The 13,175-nt window shown below is 58.3% G+C and overlaps 1 protein-coding gene across 2 annotated transcripts; it reads left to right on the top strand.

Annotated features, from left to right (window-relative positions):
* Positions 1–2,973: 2,973 nt before the first annotated feature.
* Positions 2,974–10,334, top strand: ZNF853 (zinc finger protein 853). 2 transcript variants are annotated; one of them, XM_082670376.1, is made up of 3 exons: positions 2,974–3,533; positions 4,324–4,441; positions 6,991–10,334. In XM_082670376.1, exons 1-3 carry the CDS (start codon positions 3,522–3,524, stop codon positions 9,006–9,008), a joined length of 2,148 nt encoding a protein of 715 aa, XP_082526502.1. In that variant the 5' UTR covers positions 2,974–3,521; the 3' UTR covers positions 9,009–10,334. The 2 variants fall into 2 exon arrangements, with proteins under 2 accessions (XP_082526502.1, XP_082526503.1); XM_082670377.1 differs by having other exon boundaries at positions 4,319–4,441.
* The last annotated feature ends 2,841 nt before the right edge of the window (positions 10,335–13,175 follow it).

The following is a 13,175-nucleotide window of genomic DNA, read 5'->3' as shown; positions in this document are numbered from 1 at the left end:
ATCCCCAACAAGACTGCCCTGACCTCAGATATCCACTGCAAGTTTGCAGTTTCCCAGGCCACCTACACTTCTGACCAACTGGCTGCAAATTCAGGGGTTCCTATGACCCACTCGGGTTCCATAATGCACTAGGTCAACTCACAGAATTCAGGAAAGCACTATACTTATGATTACAGTTTTATTATAAAGGATACAAATCAGGACCAGACATGGGCCATGAAGGGACCCAAGGTCTGGGAGAGTCTTGAATATGGAGCGCTCTGTATCCTCTCTCCGTGGAATCAGAATGCATCCCACTCCTCTGATTATCACCAACCAGGAAGCTCAGCTGAGCTTGGTGTCCAGAGATTTTATTGGGGTTTCATTACGTAGGCATGATTGACTGAATCATTGGCAACGAGACTGACTTCAATCTCCAGCTCCCCACCTTCTCCCCAGAGGTTGGGTTGATATCACTGGCTCAAAGCCCCAATTACAGAATCACATAGTTGGTCTTCAGGGTATGACTAGCACCCACCCTGAAGCTCTCCGGGGGTCCAGCAGGAATAACAAAGGCATTCCTATCACCGAGGAAATGCCTAGGGTTTGAAGCTGTTTTCCGGAAAACGGGATAAACACCAGACAAATGATTGGACAACAGGAGGATGAGAGGGAAAGTATGCATGTGTCTGTGTGGTTTAAAGAGTTAAATCTGCACCTTCCAAAGTGGGATGTCAATAGATACCATCTAAACTGGAAAAATCAAGTAATAGCATTAGAAGCATGTTATTTAGAAATATGGCAAGAGATATTAGAAGAAATGGGAGTGGACTCAGAAGTGAGGAGATACTTTCCTTGTTGCTACAGATTTTGTAGAACTATTTGACTTACACAGCTCGGTACGTGTGTTACCTTGATAAAAAAAAAAAAATCAAAGGGAGGGAATTCCCTGGCAGTCCATTAGGACTCCATGCTTCCACTGCAGGGGGCACAGGTTTGATCCCTGATTGGGGATCCTGCATGCCCTAAGGCGCGGCCAAAAAAAAAAAAAATTAAAGGGAAAATGAGGAAGAAAGGGAAAGGGTGGCTGTGGTTGAGCCAGTGCTCAGGTATGGACCAGAGAAATGATGCTCTTAGGGAGAGAACTGCTGACCTGGGAAGACACCTTACTGCAGGTTTGCCGGATGTAAAGGTGAGCAAGGAGCCTGTGGTAGGAAGCAGAGCCTGAAAAGGCAGCAGATCGGGAGGAAGGGGAACCAAGGGTGTTCTCCCAGCAGCCACCAGAGAGATGTCCACAGCTGCCTAGAGGTGGAATGAGATGAGAGATCCAGTGACATGGAGGTCCCTGGTGACATGAGGGAGCTATCTGGGTGGAGTGATGGGGCAGAGGCGAGGCTGCAGAGAGGGAAGGAGGGACAGGCTAATGGGGATGTGGATGGAACTATTATGGGTCATCTTTCCGGGAAGTTTGGGCACCCAGGGCAGGAGAGAGAGGTGATTGTATGTTTTTAAGACGAGAGAGCCACGAGAGTGAGTAAATGCTGTTGGAAAGCAGCCAGCCGCGGGGGAGGTTAAAGATTCAAGGGGTGAGTGGAGCCTCTGGGTGTGAGGTCTCCCAAGAGGCAGGAGAAGGCAGAGACAGCTGTGCCCTCAGCCCCTCCCAGGGGAGCGGAAGGTGCACACCTGCCCTGTGCAGGAGGGGGATGATCACTTATCCTCAGACACCCGGCTAGTGGGGTGCAGTCCCCACCCCACAGATGGAAGGCAATGATTGGCCTCATTCTATGGCTGGAAGAAGTCCCTGGGAACCCGGATTTTTCTGTCTCCAAAGCTAGGCTCTTACTGCGCTTGTTCTGCGGAGGAGGAAGATGTGGCCCTGCCCACTGGAGCTCCTAGTCTGAGGTGAAGCTGCCAGACAGAGTACAGGCAGTTCAGACAAGGGCCAGAGGGGAAGCCCCAAACGCCATTGCCTGAAGGGCCAGGAAGAATCCAGAAATGGAACAAGGGGGCCACACGTGTGGCAGCTATGTGAGCATGGAGACAGTAAGGAGGGGAGGGGGCTGTGACCACATGAGGGCTCGTGTCCCCCTCCGGCGGGGCATTCCCATAGTCCACCCAGGAGCAGCTCCCTATGGCCAGCTCTTTGGGTTTTCAGAGAACTGGAGTATCCCGATTTCAGGGTGAACTCATCTCCAGATCAGAGAGACAGTGCAGTAAAGGGATGGGATATTGAGATGGAAGGACCCCTGACCAGCCGGGAAGTGGCTAGGCACGTCCAGGGAGGCCGCTGCCAGGTGCTGCTGGGGTGGGGACTGGGGAAGGCAGAGGGCGGGGGTGGGGCAGGGGGCCTTGTGCACAGAGGAAGCGAGCAGGGGGCGCAGAGAGGGACGAGCTGACCAGGGTGGCCCGAGGGTGGCCCCTACGACGCCATCTGGTCCTTTGGGACCCACGCCCACCGTCCTGGCTGCAACACTCCCCGCCCCCTCAGGCCTGTCCTCGCCACTCCAGGGTCCAGGACCGGAGGTCCAAGGGGAGGAGGGGGAGGCCTCTTCAGGTGGCCCGGGGTGGGGCTTCACTAACTGTCATCTAATTGAGTGCTAATTAAGCCCAATTTGTACCCTGGCCAGGGGCGCCCTGAGGCCGTGCCTGTCGTTCACGGGGCGGCAGGGCCCCAGCTGGGAGCCTCCCGCTACACTCCTGCGGCGACAGTCGCCAACCCCGGCGCGGACGCGCGCACCCAGGGATGCGGCCGGGCGAGTGGCCGGGCGGGGAAGGGTTAAGCCCACCGAGCTCGCGGCTGCCTAGAGCGGCGGCGGCGGCGGCGGTGGCGGCGGCGGCAGCGGGGGCCGGGGCGCGGGGCCGCGCGGGCGGCGGGCGGGGGACAGGATGCGGATGCCGGGGGGACTTCCTGTGCCGGCCCCCGCCGCCCCCGCCCCCGGCCCGGCCGCTGCCCGCACGGACGCACGGCCGGCGGGTCGCACGCTCGGGCGGGCGGGCGAGCGAACGGGGACCCCGGCCCGGCCGTGGCGCCCGCCGCCCACGGGGCCCGGCCCAGGCTGCCCGCCCGCGGGCTCCCGGCACCTGTGGCGGCAGGCGGACCCCGGCCGGGCCCGCGCTGCCCCGGGCTGAAAAGACACCGGTGGCACCCGGCCCCGCCGACCTCGGGCTGGGTCGTCCACCGGGGCCGCCCTCGGGGCCGCCCCGTAGCCCTCGGCGCCCGCGATGGTCCCTCACGGCCGGCCCTGAGCCCCGCGCTGGTTGGGGACTCGGCCTCCTCCAGCCCCCACCCCAGGGAGCCGACACCAACTTCTGCTCTTGAACTCCGCTCTGCCCGCTTCTTTTGGCCCAGCGCGACCTCGGCAACCCAGACCGCGGCCGACCCTCCTGAGTGCCCAGAAAGGCCCCCGGGCGGCCTGGCGCCTCCCCGGCTCCTTCTGGATGGAGGCTTCTCAGGAAGGTGCTGGCTGAACGCTTGGGCCTTCACCTTCCAGCCCCTGCTGACCACACCTCCCCTAGTGCAGAGGCTGCGTGAGGAGCAGGAAATGCTGTACCAGGTGAGGCCCAGTGGGTAGGACAGCAGAGTGAACCTAGGGACGCTTCTCTGAAGAGGCTTTGGACTGGATTCTGCAGGGCTAGGGAGACCTGGAGTCACCCTGTTAGGAGGGGAGGGAGGACTGGACATGGGCACACCTCTGCAGGGGCCAAGGTGGACGCGGGAGAGAGGCGGGGAGCCCTCCAGACCTCAGGACTGCCTGGGCACAGGGCCAGACAGGCAGCCCGCCAGTTCCGTGGGTCGTGGTACCCTGGAAACCTGCCTTCCTGGGAGCTGAGGTGGCACCTGGACTGACCCACATGGCCTGGAACCGCTGGTCTGCTGGCGGCCTGGGAAGGTGGGGTGAACCCCCCAGCAGCCTGGGAGGCAGGAGGCCAGGGAATTGAACAGACTTGTCACTGCTTGGAAGGGGGCTAGGGGAGTGTGAGATGGACAAGTCTCTCTTTTTTTCTGCAGACTTCCCCAAATGTCCCTTCTGGGAGTGCAGCTAGCCACCTTAGTATCGTCCCTCAGTGACGCACAGCTGCATGGGCTGCCCCGGCTGTGGGGCTGAATGCGGGCCCTGCACAAAGTCTGGAGAGGCAGGACTCCTTGTGCAGGCGAACGGGCTGGGGATCCAAGCCTCTAGGCCACCCCTGCTCATCCCTTTCCTGGTTGTGGACCACACGGTCCTTCTTTCTAGCAGGGGTGAGCTGCCAGCTCTGGGGGTCGTCAAGGGAGTTGGTGCCCCTGGGCCCGGGGCTCACAGCGCTCCTACGCATCTGAACAGCTTCCTTCCTTCCTCAGCACAGCGGGCTCCCTGGGATCTCCGTCTGACTGCCAGGATGGAGGTAGGGCCGGCAACCAAGACCTTCGTGCTCGAGCTGCGGTGTCTTGAAGATGGGGGCTCAAGGCCTGACACCCTCTCAGGTGAGGGGCTGGGGGGGGGCCTCTGACGTCCTAAACCAGGAGATGGTCCTCAGGTCCCCAGCGAGGATCCTTTGACAGAACGCAGGCCTGCCACAGCTGGGAGGGAGCCCTGAGTGGTGGCGGGCGGCCTGCTGTCTGGAGGGGCACCCACCTGGCAGTTCCGGGGTGTGGAGAGCAGACTGCACCCACTCACGTCGGCAGGTTCACATCGAGAGAGCAGGTGGCTCGGGCTGCAGTCTTGCTGGTGAGGGCTGCCTGGCAGTGCAGACGTTCTCAGCCCCTGCCCCGGACCTGTATAAGTGCTGGCTGGGACCCTCTGCTGTTTCCCCAGGGCTCACACAGCCTCCATTTTCCTCCCACTTGTCCCTGGCTCCAGACTCAAGGTCCCAGATTGAATTCAGCGGCAGAGGCGCCCTCTTGTCATTGGCCGCGTGGCTTTTCTTTGGCCTCTGCTTCCATCCAGCTTTCTCTCCCCTCTTGCCCAGAAGCAACTGTGGCCCTGCAGAACCTTCCAAGACCCCGTCTCTCTCTGGGACCTGCTCTGGGCGAATCTTTCCATGGTGGCCACACTCGTGGGACTCAACTCCCCACTCTGGGCTTCGAGGGTGCTGAGTGAGGGGCTGGGGCAGGGTTGAACAGAGCATGAAAAGGACCAAAGGAACTGGAGGGGTTGGATGGGGATGTGTGGACTTAACTAGGACTCTTTGGGCTTTTTTTTTTTTTTCTTTTGCCCGTGCTGCGCAACTTGCAAGATCTTAGTTCCCTGGCCAGGGATTGAACCCGCACCCTCAGCAGTGAAATCTCCGAGTCCTAACCTCTGGACCGCCAGGGAATTCCCAGGACTCTTTTGGCTTAAATATTTAACTGACAAAAATCTCACGAGAGCAGACACATCAGGTGACACTTAAGTATACATTTACTACAGCATTGTTGTTAACAATGTTTAAAATGCCAGAAGAAGTCCGGAGTGGCCATATGGCCAGGCACTGTCCTAGAAATGAGAGGACCCACACAGAGGCGTGCTGTGTCCCTGCTGCACCCAGAGGTGGTGGGAGAAGGGAGTGTCCATGTAAGTGTCGATTTGCCGAGAAAACAGGTTTTCATGGCTGTCTTCCCTCCCTTCCCGCATACTCCCACCTGATGTGAGTGTATAGGAAAAATGCATTCACTGATCCATTAGTCTAAGCAAAGGTTATTGGGAATAGTTTCCTAAAAGGGAATTATTTACATGTAGATATCCCTTGGCTTTATTAATTCAATATTATTTATTATTCAATATATTCCTGGAAAAGTAGCCAGAAAGCAAAATTTACAAAATCAAATCTCTACTTTCCATTACAAAATTGAAAAGATGATATTGTACGAAGAACAGATGTTGAAATCAGACTTGGGAATGGAGAAAGCCTCTTCAGATTTTCTGATAACACAGCAGGAATGCTCAAAGTGAGAGACTGCGTGTGGGTTTTGTGAAACAGCAACGGAATGAGTCCTGTTTAGCTGAGCTTACACTGCGTCCTGTACCGTGCTGGGGCTGCTCATTTATCCCCTCTAATTCTCACGATTTCCCTGAAAGGGATTTGTCTTCTTTAGCAGATGGGGAAATTTAGGTTCCCAGAGGTTAAATAATTGGCCAGTTGCTATGTTGACTTGGGGCCGTGAGTTGGTCCTTTCCATCCCAGAATAACAATCTAAAACACTTCCAGCTTAAGGACTGTTTCAGTTGGAGCTAGTTATATCCTCAGTATTTCCGAACTGTTTGTTAGTTTTCAAACCCATTCCAAACCCACAGGGAGAGGGATTTTTCAAGCACCTGCTAGGGGTAATGTCAGGGCTCTTCCTGCTTCACTCATTAAGCTGTTGGTGTGGGTGTCACTAAGCTATGTTACAGACAAGGAGGGCCCTGAACCTGCAGGAGGTTAGACAGCTACTCACTGGTAGAGTTTTTCTGAACTGAGGACTTCCGACCTGGAAACCTCATGTTCTCTCTGACACTTTGGTGACTTTTAGAAACTGCCGCAGAAACACTTCCAGGCAGCCTTACAGAAATTCGTTATTATGTACAGAGGAGGTGAGTTCCTTTAATTTACGGTGTGACCTTAACTGAGGTCTGAGTTCAGCATGGGCCTGTGGCTTAGCCGTGGGAATGGCTGGTTCACTGTTTCCTACTGGATGGCAGTTAAGCCCAAAGGACTTCTCAGGGAGAGGTGCTGGGGAGCCACAGGCCCCCACGGTGTCACTGCCAAGGTCTGAGGCACGGAGCCTGTGTGGCAGAAGGCCCAGAGGAGAGGTCAGGGGCTGGGGTCCAGAGTGACGAGACCAGCTGTCCCTGGGGCACCTCTCCAAGCCAACTCCACACCTCTGGGCGTTTCCGTTTCTACCATACCGCCACTGTCACTTGGTCCAGTGTTTTGGGGTCCCTTCTGAGGGCTCAGGAGTGTATGGTACAGTGACTGTACATGGGGCAGAATAAGGGGGGAGATCCTGGAAGTCTGGATCGGAGAGCTGCCTGTAGATCTTTCTCTCCTGGCTTCCTGCCATTTCCGCTACAGGTGGCAGCGGTGGGAGTGAGAGTCAGGAGGAGGAAGAGGCTCAGGAGAGGAGCAGTAGCCCACCGCGGCCAGCAGTCTCAGCCCCGAGGGGGGCCGGTGCAACCGCTGAGGGAGCCCCGCCAGAACAGCAGGAGTTGCAACCCCGACAGTTAGAACAGCAGCCAGAGCTGCAGCAACAGCCACAGCAGGAGCAGCGGCAACAGCTGCAGCCACGAGATGAAGGGTCAGGACCTCAGCCAAACTCGCAGCAGCAACAGCAGCAGCAGGGCGGGCAAGAGCGGCTGCCTCGACCACAGCCGGAAAACCCCCAACCTGTGCGACAGGAGCCCCTGAAACCACAGCCGCAGCTGATGCAACAGCAGAAGCAGCCACAGGAGCAGCACATGCAAGAGCACCAGCTGTCACAGCAACAGCAGGAACAGCTCCAGCAGCAGCAAGATGGGCAGCAGCAGGAACTACAGGAAAATCCCCAATCTGTGCACTATGAGCAGCGGAAACCACAGCCGCAGCGGCTGCAACAGCAGGAACAACCACAGGAGCGGCAAGTGCAGGAACAGCAGCTGTCACAGCAACAGCGGGAACAGTTACAATCACAGCAGCTGCCACCGCAGCAGCAGTTACAGCAGGAACAGTCACAGCTGCAGCAGCAGGAACAGTTACAGCCGCAGCAGGAACAGTTACAGCTGCAGCAGCAGCAACAGTTACAGCTGCAGCAGCAACAGTTACAGCAGCAGCAGCAGCTTCAGCAGCAGCAGTTACAGCTGCAGCAGCAGGAACAGTTGCAGCAGCTGCAGCAGCAACAGTTACAGCAGCAGCGGCTGTTGCAGCAGCAGCAAGAACAGTTACAGCAGCAGCTGTTGCAGCAGCAGCAAGAGCAGTTGCAGCTATTGCAGCAGCAGCAAGAACAGTTACAGCAGCAGCTGCTGCAGCAGCAACAGTTACAGCAGCAGCAGCTGCTGCAGCAGCAGCAAGAACAGTTGCAACAGCAGCAGCTGCAGCCCCGGCCGCTGGAGCCAGAGGAGGAGGAGGAAGAGGTGGAGCTGGAGCTCATGCCGGTGGACTTGGGGTCGGAGCAGGAGCTGGAGCGGCAGCGGCAGGAGCTGGAGCGGCAGCAGGAGCAGCGGCAGCTGCAGCTCAAACTGCAGGAGCAACTGCAGCAGCTGGAGAAGCAGCTGGAGCAGCAGCAGCAGCTGGAGGAGCAGCAGGAGGTGCAGCTGGAGCTGACCCCGGTGGAGCTGGGGGCCCAGCCGCCGGAGCTGCAGCTGGAGCTGACCCCAGTGCCGTCGGAGCTGCAGCTGGAGCTGGTGCCCGCCGCGGGGGGCGGCGGTGCCGCCGTCCCGGGGACGCCCGCCGCGGTCGTGGTGGCGCCCCCGGGCTACGTGGTGCTGCAGGAGCTCATGGTGCTGCCGGCCGTGTCGGCGCCCTCGGTGGTGGCCATCCCGGGCCCGGCGGGCAGCGCGGCCCTGACGCCGGCCCGGCAGCGGCGGCGGCGGCGCGCCCGGGACCGGCCGACTATCTGCGGGGAGTGCGGCAAGGGCTTCAGCCGCAGCACGGACCTCGTGCGGCACCAGGCCACGCACACGGGCGAGCGGCCCCACCGCTGCGGCGAGTGCGGCAAGAGCTTCTCGCAGCACTCGAATTTGGTGACGCACCAGCGCATCCACACGGGCGAGAAGCCCTACGCGTGCCCGTACTGCGCCAAGCGCTTCAGCGAGAGCTCGGCGCTCGTGCAGCACCAGCGCACGCACACGGGCGAGCGGCCCTACGCCTGCGGCGACTGCGGCAAGCGCTTCAGCGTCTCGTCCAACCTGCTGCGCCACCGCCGCACGCACTCGGGCGAGCGGCCTTACGTGTGCGAGGACTGCGGCGAGCGCTTCCGCCACAAGGTGCAGATCCGCCGCCACGAGCGCCAGCTGCACGGCGCCGGCCGCTCCCGGGGCCTGGGTCTGCTCCGCGGCGCGCGCGCGGCCGCCGGCGGGGCCCCGCGCGCCGAGCAGGCTGCGGACAAGGCGCCGTGACCCCGGGCGGGGGCCGAGGTCGGGGAGGGCGCCGCTCTCCCTGTCCCCCACCCAGGAAGCTCAGCGCCCGCTAGGACGTCTTGACCCAGTTCCGGGGTCTCGGGACGTCCTGGAATATCGCCGGGAAAAGGCTACCATCCTTCTACCGCGTCAACCGAGTGGTCGGACGGGTTCACCCTCAGAAACACTCCACAGGAGGAAGTCGACGAGGCTAAAACAGCACGGATGTTGCACATCAGTACAAACAGCACACGGTTCAGATTCGGCATCGGGTACCGATGGGTGAGAAGTCGGTCAGGGAAGCCTCCCTGGGAAAATTGGACTTACTGGAGGTGAGAGCCGCAGGGGAGAAATTCCAATGACAAGACGAGACAGTGGGTGACATTCGACAGAGCTCGAACACTAACCAGGGAGTCCGATATACGTGGTACAACGCACGTGAAAAGGATTTGGTCCTGGTGAAAATTATTTCATGGGAAAAAAAGGAAATGTATCTGCACTACGTAGAAAACTGATCAAGGCATTAAGTTGTCCTCAATGGCATTTGCCTTGAAAATACTTCCTAGAATGAAAATTCATCAGGGTGGATAAAATCCTGATTAAAATGTTTGTGTTCATAAACACAGGGTCCGAGTGTCCGCTGGGTCAATGTGCAAACGCCAGGAAGTCCACTCTGGGTGAAGGTGAAACCTTCCCTCCAGGGCCACCCAGGCAAGCCTCAGGCCGGCTCTAGGCCTCTTTGCTTCCGTGTTCCCATGCCCACAGCCGCTCCCTAATGCCTCTTGAGTAGAAAAGCCTGGGGCTGAAGCAGAGGGCATTCTGGGAGTGCTGTCCAAGGTCCTAAGGGGTGGTCCCTCCATCCTTCCCAAAGAGCTCCGGGTAGCCCCACCCTAGCCTCCCTTCTCAGATGCCCGTCCAGGGACTGAGGCTGTGGGGTCGGGGCCTTGAGACGCAGCGGCAGGTTCTCCCGGGCCAGGCTGTGCAGAGGGCTGGCCCGAGTAGACCCTGCCTCATCGCCGGGAGTCAGAGGGAGAATGTCAGGGACAGGGATTGGAGGCAACAGAAATGCTCTTTATGACAGTTTTGTAAGCATCTGGGGCTCAGTCAAAGCAGCAGCAACGTGATGCCTTGTGGGAAGGCAGGATGATGCCAGGGCGGGGGGGCACCCGCCACCTCAGGCCCCCAAGCCCTTCCTGCTCTCGACTCCCCCATCTGGCTACTTAGATTCTGCCCTGCTGTCCTCCCTGCTTCTCCTTTACTAACAGAGCCTGCTACGTTTTACAGATGTGTTGGTAAGTGAGAAACAAACAACGAAAAATAAATTAAAATGAGGAAATACATTGTCCTGCCTGTGTTTTCACCTCTGGGTTTCATGGGGCTTCATTTCTCCGGCACATTTTCCTGGTCGCTCTAGAAACAAGGGACTTAGTATTCAGGCCCGTGCCCAGTGCCCCTCACCCTAGAGCCATCCTTGTAGCCTGAGACCCTTGGTGGGGGATGGGCTCATTCAGTAAAACCCTCCTGGGAGGGATGAGGACCAGAGAGTGGACGCTGGAGGAAGCCAGTTTTGGCGTCTCCATGGCCTTAATAAATCACGCACACGTAGACCCTTGTTTCAAGGTCTGCTCCTGGGGAGCCCACCTTAAGACTGACGGTGTTGACAGCGGTCTTAGCAAGTGGAGTCTAAAGTGGGGACCCTGGGCTTGGACCACTCGCCCATTGTAGCAACAGGGGCCCCCTTTTGGGTGGTGACCCCTGGCCACTATACTGATGGACAGGACAGGATACCAGGTGAGAGGGGATGCCCCAGCTCATGCGGTATCTTGAGCACTTCAGAGATGTGAGAAACGGTTATTATAGGTACTGTGGAATGGGTTGGTTTTGCTGAGCACCATTAAAGCCACGATGAGGGTAAAAGAGGGCACAGAGAGACCGTCAGAGGCCTCCATGCAGTATTTAAAGGGACTCGGTTCTTTCTGCCAAGCGTTGACTACCAAGGACTAGGCACAAGGTGTAATGCAAGAGTAGCGAAACTTATGGCTTGGACCGGGGTATCTGGGCAACGTCCTTGAGAACACCAAGCCCCCACATTCCCCTCAACTCTGGGCAGCAGGTGTGACCCGATTTCCCTTGCCAGAAACACCAGCTGTGCGTCTTACCTTGTCCAGAGACCATGCAGAGGTCTGGTTGAGGCAGATGTCTTTCAAGACAATACTTGCCCTCCTATGATGAGGTTCTAGGCCCAGCACGGCCTGGCTGGGGCAGCGCTGGCTCTGCCAAGGGAGGGAAGGGATTATTCACCAAAGGACCTGCAAGTCCTGGCTAATACCTACCAGCGGGAACAAGGGAAGCACACCTAGGAGTGGATCTGGGGGTTGAGGGGCTGGGAGTGGGTGGCGTATTAGCCTGGAGGTTGAGACACACCTCTGTGTCCCCCTGGGTAGCGCCCTGGCAAGGGCACCTGGAGCTGGTCCTACTGCTCTGCTGAGACGACTGCTGGAAGCTTGGGCGTGACGATGGTCCACATCAAGTGAGCTGGGGTTGCCAGGACTGCCTGGGCAGAGTGTTGAGTCAAAGTATCAGAAGTCTGGAGAAAATAGATGTTTTATTCCAGAGAACCCATTGTTGGCTATGCTGTGGGAGAGCCCAGAGGACCTTCCCTCCCTGAGGAGATAAGCAGTGTGCAGGTGAGAAGGCACTGGCTTCATTCAGGAGCTAAGCAGGAGCTGCTGTCTGTAGACCTGGGCTGACATTAGAAGTGCCTTCACGGAACTGGACTCTCGTGTCAACAGGGCGGCAGCATCCTTGGAGTAGCAGCGGCCAGATGCAATGCTGAACTCCCAGGACGAGACAGACATAGTTACTGAAATGGGCAGTAAGCTGGGGGTGGCGTCCAGGCCTGAAGGGATCCATGGTGATGGGTAGCAGACAATGGTGTTCCCAGGGACAAGATGGGTGAACAGCCAACTAGGCTATTGCTTGTTTCCCAGTTCCTAGATCTGAGCCAGTTCTGAGCCAGAGCCCGCTGATCACAGGAGAAGCCGGTCCCCTGGGCAAGGACTTTACGATGCGACAGTTCCCAGTGTTCGTATAGAGTAGTGTTTCCTTGGTCCTTCCCCCAAATAGACCTGGGTCCGTTTCCCTGAGCAACCATTCACTGAGGGGACAAGGGTATCCAGATCTTTCAAGCAGGGGCTCTGGCTCCTTGGGAGTAAAGGTCTGAGTAACCCCATCAGACAAGCCACCTAGACCAGCAGAGGTGCTAAAGCCAAGGATGGGGAAGATGAGAAGCGTCAGCCGGGGCCTCAGGGGCTGTACGTGACCCCACCAGCCCTTCTCCAGTCTGCGTTCTCCACCCAGAGTGGAATTCATATGGGACGCGAGTGGATCTGTGTGGGTTAAGGAGGGCTCGGGACAGATGTTGATTCTCTGCCCACCTCTCCTTGGACGAGTCCTTACAGACGTACGGTCCCCCCACCCCGCCCCGCCTAGCTTCCCACAGCAGCACCCGCAGGGGAAGGGGACGGGGCTCCTAACCCTGAGGGGTGTGGGAGTGTGAAAGCCCAGCTCCCTCCTCAGGCGAGGACAAGGCTTCGGCACCACTTCTCCTCCTTAGGAGCCCTGGGATGCCATGGAAGCTTCCTTCCCTCTGTGTGGCTGTGCCTGAGCCCTCCCTCCCCCTCAGTCCCCTTTCCTATGCTGCGTCCCCCTCTCTCACCAGCTTCCCCTGGCTGCATTTCCTTGAGTGGTTACTGGTGCGCAAATGGTCTTCCATGGTCTGGTCCTGGGAAACCTCAGACAGGGGCCAGGAGAGGAGGGGAGGCGAAGCTTGTGGGCGGGCGAAGGTTGTTCTGGCGGCAGGGGTTGACAGGCATCGCTGAAGAGCTCAGAACCCAGGGGGAGAGGGAGACACAATGGGATGGGCCGTGGGGACAGAGCCACGAGCTCTGCCACGGGGACCCAAGTGGCCTCACGGGAGAAGTCTTCCTGGGTCAGAAGGTGTCTTTTTGGTTTTTTGTTGTTGTTGTTGTTTTTTGGCCGTGCAGCATGTGGGATCTTAGTTCCCCAACCAATTCCACGCCCCCTGCAGTGGAAGCTTGGAGTCTTAACTGCTGCCGCCAGGGAAGTCCCAGGAGGTGTTTGCAAGGTGAGGACTGGAGGGACTGC

Source organism: Grampus griseus (assembly GCF_964374135.1).
Source record: "Grampus griseus genome assembly, chromosome: 14".
Taxonomy (NCBI): Eukaryota; Metazoa; Chordata; class Mammalia; order Artiodactyla; family Delphinidae; genus Grampus; species Grampus griseus.
This window is presented reverse-complemented; position numbering and strand designations above follow the sequence as displayed.

Coding starts and splice junctions, on each gene's coding strand:
- ZNF853 (XM_082670376.1), top strand. Junction 4,442..6,990: donor AAGGCCTGACACCCTCTCAG/GTGAGGGGCTGG, acceptor TTTCCGCTACAG/GTGGCAGCGGTGGGAGTGAG.